The following is an 8542-nucleotide window of genomic DNA, read 5'->3' on the forward strand; positions in this document are numbered from 1 at the left end:
CAGAGGCTGCATCAGGGCAGATATACGCATCAGGGAAGACGTGCTCGCCGGGCCGATGTGCCGAGGGAAAACGGAGAACCGGGGCAAAACTTTCTCTTAATCAGCAAAATTATATGTGTAAAGGACTCATTAATCACATATGTCCCCATATTTGGTTCGGATTCGCGCTAGAGTGCCGCCCTCGTGCCGACACGAGTGGTACGGCTTTTCCCGCCAATATTAGGATTTGCGCATTACATTATTCAGCAGAACCCTGACTTTATGGTAATGATACAGGACAGAAGTCAAATATGCTTATTCTCCCGATAAGCAATTCACTGGAAATAACGTCACCGCGCTGTCGTTGGCGACAGTTGGTGGTAGTACTGCGTCTGCGGCCTGTCTCGTAATTTCGCCGAAGTTGACAGCAGGAAGGGGGCTCTTTGATGCTTTCGAAATTCACCTTTGGTGTTAGAAGGAATGGGCACAAAATTTTCCGGGTCTCTCCGAAGCGATGCAGCGCAACCGTATCTTGCCTGCAGGCCAATGGGCACCCAAGCCCCAGGGTATGACGGTTGACCGTTGTGCACCGGGCGGCGTCCGCCAGTAATTTTCACGGAAAAAATAAATTACCTTGTGAAACCAATAAATGAATTTACGGTGTCACTGATGGAGGCGTATTTTTCGTGTTGGAGCTTAAGCGCTCTGTAGCATCGCCAGCAGCAGCCTGTTCTTCGCCAAAGAATCCCCAGCGCTAGGCATTCCGGACCTTCAGCAATACCACACACTAGGCGCTTGATCTATGCCTTGTATGAACCGCCTTTGCAGTATTTAGATGGCTCACCTGTGGTGCACCGATTGGTTCGCCCGCTGTTGGTCGTGTTTAGGTGACGTCGAAGTTGGCCCGCCTTCTCGAGACCTTGTGCTCTCCTACCCTATCTGGGGCAACTCACCCAAATCTTACTGCTTATGTGCCTTTTTTAGTTTCAGATGCATTGCGTTCCCAGAGGACCTAGCATATTTGCTAAGGAGAGACAACACAGCCTTCGCATTGCTGTAGAGACCTTGGATGTGGTGTGCGGTCACCTCGTTGACCCGTAGAGCGCATATAACAATGGAGCCCCATACTGAAACTCTCCTAATTGACGATAAACTAGGCTGTGCAGGAGAAAGTGCCAACGCTCGTCCTACTAGGCTCTCCGCTGCTGACGAACCGCGAAGGAAGAGCATCACACCAGATTTTGTTGCTGTCGAACTCGATAAATACAGTGGAGAAGATACAGAAACTGAAAAGAAATTGGAATCTGAGGGAACCTTTCCCGCTTCATCGGTGCGCCGTTAGCTCGCTCTCTAGACGACAGGCTAGCAGACAACACGACCACCTGAGGCGGATGGAACAAGTCGCTTTTGTATTGACAAGGCTGCAAGTTTTGCTCCTATCGCCGAGAACTTTTGGATGTTTGTTTTTCAGGGATGCAATGATAATATTTTGGCGGAGATGGAGAGTAGTGGCGGGCCTCTTAAAGCAGTTCACGATCTGGAAGAGGCATTGTGGCTAGTTCAGGAAGAGCTTGCTGAAGAACAACGTATGCATACCCTGCCACGCAGAGAAAAAAATCCCATTCACCTCACAAGTAGTTTGCCTGCATGGTCTGCTCTCTGATGACCTCGTACGCATATGTGCTTCGTTTTGAATGACTCCCAGGGTTGCGGGCAGAAGAGAGGAAACACTATGCAGTCTTTCAGGAAGAGGTGAGCTGGGATATGCTAGCCGCATGATTGTGAAGCTATTGATTACATCAATAGCCTCACAGCTCCTCAATAAGGTAAAGCTTAACGTGTTTTTTGCGCATGCATCTCAGTACCTTCGCCTCCAAAGGGAAAGCGCCGTCAACAGCAAGCGGATTACTGCTGCTGAGGTTCGTCGGTTTAGTGCACCGTTGCAGTGCTTACTTCCGTATTCTATTAAGTGCGGTGAGGCCAGATACTGTGTTGCAAAGCTTTCATCCGTGGATAACCAGGAATGTCGGTGCTTTGTTGAAGGTGTATGCTCAAGCCGCACGGTCTCTCGCACGGGATGCACTCGAAGACAAAGAATATTTTTCGAGGTTGCTCTACCACGCACAAACACAGGTAAGGCTTTTCAGGTTCCTAGCTGGTTCAGTCGTGTGTCCCTAAATGCCAATCTGAAGTCTGAAGCGTTTACCGGGAGAAAGCTGGTTTTTTTCGCGCAGCTTCACTGCCTGACTGCCCTTGTTGAGGATGTGATGCCTCGATTCAAGATAAAGCTTAGGTACGAAGGCCATTTGCTGTGTTTATTAGCAGCGGCAATAGGGCCTATGCAAAAGAGATAAAGCCGAATCGTCGTGACTTTGCTGTTCTATCTATGGCTCAGGCGGCTCATTGAACAAGGGAACACACTTGTTGCGTTACTGGCCCGCCGCTGGCCAGAAGCAAGATTGAGGAAGCAAATCGAAGCTCTTGGCATAGAAGATCAGCCCTTGGCCCGTTGGGCTCTTTTTCATGCCCTGAAGCCAAAGGAAATCTCATTTTCAAGGTCAGCCGCTCAGCGCGGCTCGGATGCGTGCGGATCTTGCCCACCTTCATCTCGAGATTTACGGCTATCCGAGAACGTCCTGGAGAGCACGGTGTCGAAACCTCCAGTGAAAGCAGGAGAGGCAGCTTCCGCGTTGCGCTGTGTCGAGGAGACGCCGGAAACGATCAAACGAATACAGAGAGCCAGCGGCCAAGCAGATAGTGCAGATGATAAGTGGGGACGGGAGCGCACGTCAAAACTGCGAATAGGAGCGGTATATGATACAACCTACTGCACGCCCCTTCAAATGCGTCACCAGACAGAGCCTCTTTCATTTAGAATGGGTTTTCCAAACAGTTCAGTTCTTGCCAAACGAGGGGACAGTAAGGGGCGTGGTGAGGGTGCCAGCACCCCCAAGGAAGGGAACAAGCTTGCATCCCGACCAGCATCAGTAGCAACGCGTTCACGATTACAGGCGGCTGCTGATCGTAAAATGAAACCGGTTGATTCCACCGTAAAGCCTACACCAACCGGTGCGAGACACCCTTTACCCCCACTGCCTGTCGGAAAGATAGTTCTCCAGGGACCAGCAGGATCGGCGTGCCGGGATTCCTACCGCAGACACCAGTCTCAAGCTGCCTTCACAAGGAACAGTGCTCGCGGAGAAACGTCATCCTGTAAGAAGGAGAGCTCAACAGCTACTCCTCCTGCAGCCTCACGGAGATACAGTTCGAGGCAGACAATGCAGTGCAAGGAAGATCATGGGCAGAAAGCGTGCGAGGCCCAGGACCACCTCTCCAAGCCAGCGTCTTTCAGCTCGCCCTCGAGGCGTTCCATCGCGCAGAGGAAAATCTCTCTGGATAACGGAGGAGCACCAGTGCATCGGCACACGTCGGGCAACTTGCGTGCCACGCAGCCTCCCTCCCTCATTGGGTCACTTCCAAACAGCAGACTTCCGAGTCGTATGACCTGCGGAACCGTGCTACCTACATGCAAAGATATTATCAAGAGACAGTCTGTAGAAAGTTCTGCAAACGAAACAAAAGAACATAAGCGTGAGACAAGGCTTTTCCAAGACCTGACGCCGCGTACTTCGACAGGGGCACACGTAGCTTCCCCAGATCACTCGTTTGGCATTCCAAACGACCTGCAGTCGCAAAATACATCTACATCCTTACCGGTACAACACCAGAAACCAACTGCCCAAGAGGAATACCTGGGCCTCATCTCAGATAGCTGTGCAGCCACTGTTCCTCCACACGCTGCTGCCGGGAGGAACGCCAGCGTGAAGGGCGTCTTAGTGAGCCCCAATCTCCCACAGCGGACAGAGAACACGGCGCCGGCGGATCTCTATCCTTCGAGGTCAAGTGGGACACATATTGTACATATTACAACACAAGGATCCTCTGGAGGCAGGCCGAAGGACACTGAAGCAGAAGTTGTGCCAGAAGACCACACCATTAAGTTCGGCCAGAAGTCAGCGCTCCCCTCCCGCGATGTGACCAGCAGGGGTTTGAAGATAACACCTCACTTTCAAGAAACTAGTCAAGAGGATCGTCGAGCAGTCGCTAATTTGAGGCCTCAAATTGACGTGAACAAAGGAAGTCCTGGCCTGGCTACCGCCGCCGCACAAGCAGAGCCGTATGGGCAAGTATACCAGCCGCAGCTGCCTTCCTCGGCTGCACCCCGTATTCTGGGGAGTTCGCTGGATATGGTAAGCCAACACAAAGGAGATGCGGTTAGGGACTCACGCAATGCACAGAATTTCGTACCCTATTGCGTGGCTCGAGGCACGCTTCCGGGGCACCCACAGCAGTTTCAACTCAGTGCATCACAGCAGCCAGGAAGACAATGGGCACCTGGGATTGGCTGCGAAATCCCGCGACGCTCTTCGCTTCCAGAGAGCTATTCAAAGGGTCTGCAATCGTACGGAGGCAACGTGTTCGTACAGCATCAACCGGTTATCTTGGGCCATGCAGACCTTGGAGGCCTGCAGTGGCCAACCCGTATATTGGGGCAGCCACCAGTATTGCCTCCCAGAAATCCCGGTTTATACGGCCATACGCAACAGACAAGCTTTCAGCAGCACCCACTCTCAGTTCCCCAGCAATATTTTGCAAGCCAGTCACACCAGCTCCAGCGGGCTGTTCCAAACCAGCAGCAGGGTGCTGGGGTGAATATGCACTACATAATGCGAGGCATCGGATCAGAATTCATTGCAAGACAACGACAGCATACGGGGATCCCAATACCTGGTGGGTGGAGAAACAGGTGATCAGTTGGCGCAGGCCGAATGTTGAAACCTGTCGGAAAACCATTGTGGAAATGCACTTGGCGGCATCACGCGGGTCGTCGCTTTCTTCGCATGATCTGTTTCTGCTTTTTCTCAAAAAGCACACCTCATGCAGGTTTTTGCTTATTGCAGAAGCACCGAACCCCTTCACAGATAAGACCATGCATGGCTAAATTGCCGAAGAAACTCCAGCATTGCGCTCGTCAGTTGTCGAACACGCGCTCATTAGTTTTCGAACACTGCATGCTGCTTCATCTCTCATGAAGTCACGTTTGCCTGTTGAATAGCAGGCCACATCCATTTTGCTTTGCGAATAAGGATGACTAGATAAGGATGACTAGATATAGGGCCGATGGGGCAATAGCTTATGGCCAACCAGTCACAGGGGTGTGTCTGTTGGCGCGGATTCTAGGATGTGCTCCGTTGGAGTCTGGGGGTCTTTCCAGCATAAGCCTCTTTGGCGAAATCTGGTATCGATGAAACTACACTGCATACAGTGGAGTGAGTAACCTAGGAATATTAGTGTCTCATGAGCCGTAAGCTTGCCCTTGTGCGAAGAACAGCATTACGGTGACGCTTGTAAAGGTCGATGAAAAATGCCCTTTGCCTATATATTGCATCACTTTTGCTATAATATAAGAGGGATGGAAATGAGGGGACGCTTACCCCATGTGCGCGAACAAGTACTCTAGAGACCCTGTGGTGTGGTCGTCTTCTCCATGCAAGGGGCCTATGTGGGACTAGGGGTGATTGGGCTCAATATTTTCGGTTTTCGCCAGCATTTCTTGTAGTACAAGAGGCCTGAATGAGAGAACACCGACTATTCCAGCTCAAAGGGTATAAGCTGATCTGCCGCTCCCTGCTCGAGAAGGACGTGTTCGAGTGGGCCGGCGGCAGCGAGCTGAGCAAAACATAGAACTCAAGGCATGGGCTTTATTGTTTCCTACTGAGGGAAAAATAATTCAATATATCTTCCCTACACAACAGGGGAATAAAAATGGCCTTCCTCAGCGGTTGTGTTCGAGATACCGCGCGTTGACTCGAGACTATTCGTGGACCATAACGGGTATTGCTTGAAACTCTGTACAAGACATGGCTATGTCTCTCCCTAAGCCGAAGACAGTCTCATTTATTACACCAACAATACGTAATCAGCAGAACTTGTTGGTGGAGGGGTGATGAGAACTCCACGTCGTCGTATAAATTACGCCGAACAGCGACGCTTGAGATGAAACCCTGCTGCCGTCACTGTGAACACAGATCTGCACTCATATCATTCAGAAGGTGTTTTGAAGTGCTCTATTGGCAACAGGGCGTAGACCAGTTCTGATCTGCAGCTGCGGTGCTCACGAACCAGCCAGTTTATGCGTTGCGACTTTGCCTAAACCGGGCGCTCCCCTGCATTATGCCCATACTTTGAGCGCCCGTCAGCATCTCTACGGATGCAGCAGTTAACGCGTCCTTGTTTTTATGGACGAGACAGAGCTCCTATTGGCGCCGAAGATGAAGAAACTCTTCAGCAGGTCGACGGGCAAGCCGCAGGAGAATAGTGGAGATGGAACAAAAGGCCCGAATAGGGCTGGATCAATGCCTGTGCACCGCTGGCAACCCTCTCAACAGGATTCGCTATCTAGCGAAGCCCCCTATACGAAGGATGCAGAAACGGCCAGTTCTCTCCCCAGCACCCACAGAGGGCCACTTGTAGGTAAGATTTCGTGTTCGAGACCTGCCGGGATTTTCTAGCAGTAGAGGGAATATTCATTTCGCTGCGTGCCATATTTTCCAACCCGATACTCCATAGGCCGCCGGATTTGCCCCAGCGTTATCATCATGAATGCAGAATGCACGTAGTTTTGCGTACGCAGCATGCACTAGCGAGCATTGCCAGGGGGTGGTGGCGAGGCTACAGCATCAAGTGCAGAATCTACGAGAAGAAAAATCACAGCTGGAGTCGTTGATCTTCATGCAGCAGCAAACTATCCACCAGATTGATCGAGTGAGTTTCAAATGCGCGAATTTCAGTCGTCGTGAGGAAACTGCGGGAAAGTGATTTGAGTGTTCATATAGGTGGTCAGGGAAAGTGATTTTTCTTTGCAAGTCTTATGAACCTGCAGGATGGGCGAACCTCAGAAGAGGGGGCGAAGCGCGAGCTGGAAGTGCAGCAAAGACTCGCTACGGTACTGCAGGACGAAAAGGCAAGCTTCGGCACCCCCCACAACCCAAGTACTTAGAACAAGTGGTCCACCTGAACCATGCAGTAAAGGCATTGACCCACGTGCTGCTTTGTGGATTGGTAGCAGAGGTCTTATGTCGTAGTTGTGGACTACCTGCAGTGATATGCCTGGCAGCTGGCCCTGTTCGTGAGTGATGATTTTACCTTTTATTTCGTCGTCGACCCCACTCCCATTGTAGAGCTACTTCTCCATGCAGAGCAATACAGTTGGGCGAATAGTTTGAGTGTATGGAAGTCTTGACTAGCTACTTGGAAGCTCTGAATTGAGGCCTATATGCGTACTGGAATGTAAATCAGGTATCCATGGAGGACAAGCTGAAGAGTTCAACAGACGCAATTCAGCGCCTCAACGAACATATAGTAAGCAAACAGACACTGACTTCTTGGAGTTGAAAATGCAACAATACAGCTTGTGACTGGAGTTTCCAGTCATTCCATGTGCGAGCCGTACTTTTGACTTATGTTGACTGAGCGGCATCATTCAGGCCGACCTGAGAAAGCTCTTGGCTACGAAGGATAAAGAAGTTGAAGAGCTGCGCTATGAGCTCGAATATCTACGGAAGGAAAAAGCAGAAGCCAGAGAACTTGCAGTAGTCAGCAGTGGTTTCAGCACCGACATGCAGGCACCAACTAGCCATCATATGACACGTTGGCCGTTGGGCTGTCCGGCATTGCGCGGGTACAGTATGTGTTTGCAAAGATCAGTAGGTCCAAATATTGGTGGGTTTGGCTACGCTGTTGCAGACGGAGACAGAGAAGTTGGCAAAGGCAAATGCCAAAATTGAAGAGCTTGTCGACCGCTTGCAAGCATCAGAAGGGCAAAGGAATTCCTTCCTACAACTCGGTTCTCCTGAGGAGCTTGCATCCTTGGCAGCACGGAATGTAAGTATCCCAGAATCAACCAAGCAACGCCATGTTCATCAGCGACAGACTTAGGCAGTTCATGGCCCCTCGTTAACCCCCCTTATGTGCTGTACCAATCGTCAATTGCTTGGGTGGTAGCCCAGTAGTGAATTTTGTTCTTCATATGGTACGTCTTTGGGACAAACGAGAGCTCAAAGAGTAGACCTGGATTGGTCCCTACTTGTCACTATTCCTTTTACATTCATCCTCTTTGGATGCACCCTCGCCTAAACCCATTCGACAGCCGCATTCCAGTGCCACGTCCACGAATTATTTCTGTGCATACCTCCATGCACCCCTCCTGAGCTTGCTTGAATATGCCTTCTGCATCGTCGCAGTCAGAGCTGCTGAGCCAGCTGGCCGAAAAGGAGGAGGCTGTGCTGAGCTTGAGGCGCCAGATGACAGAAATGCAGGAGCATGCAGAGGTGAGGCTTTAGAGTTGTGTCTCTCTTAGTGTGTGTGCGTGGGTGGGTACGGGAATATGAAGGTAGATGCGGGGAGGATTTTGCGTGGGATTGGTGAGTTGATGCATGTGGAACGGTTGGGTGTGACGAATTGCAGGAGTCAGCGAAGGAGAAAGATGAACAGCTGGAGAATT

The 8542-nt window shown here is 50.9% G+C and overlaps 2 protein-coding genes across 2 annotated transcripts; both read left to right on the forward strand.

Moving 5' to 3' along the window:
• Positions 1-1093: 1093 nt before the first annotated feature.
• Positions 1094-4790, forward strand: EAH_00036260 (hypothetical protein, conserved; the record flags this gene model as incomplete). Its single annotated transcript, XM_013392068.1, has 6 exons — positions 1094-1309; positions 1451-1565; positions 1685-1731; positions 1842-1953; positions 2113-2272; positions 2375-4790. The coding sequence occupies 6 exons, from the start codon at positions 1094-1096 to the stop codon at positions 4788-4790; spliced, it is 3066 nt and encodes a 1021-aa protein (XP_013247522.1).
• Positions 4791-6311: 1521 nt separating this feature from the next.
• On the forward strand, positions 6312-8381 carry EAH_00036270 (Trichohyalin, putative; the record flags this gene model as incomplete). The annotated part of the gene is made up of 6 exons (XM_013392069.1): positions 6312-6513; positions 6884-7047; positions 7339-7401; positions 7527-7634; positions 7786-7923; positions 8283-8381. The coding sequence occupies 6 exons, from the start codon at positions 6312-6314 to the stop codon at positions 8379-8381; spliced, it is 774 nt and encodes a 257-aa protein (XP_013247523.1).
• Between the last annotated feature and the right edge of the window lie 161 nt (positions 8382-8542).

The sequence above is a fragment of the Eimeria acervulina genome, genomic scaffold, assembly GCF_000499425.1.
Source record: "Eimeria acervulina Houghton genomic scaffold, Eah_scaff389, whole genome shotgun sequence".
NCBI classification, from domain to species: Eukaryota; Apicomplexa; class Conoidasida; order Eucoccidiorida; family Eimeriidae; genus Eimeria; species Eimeria acervulina.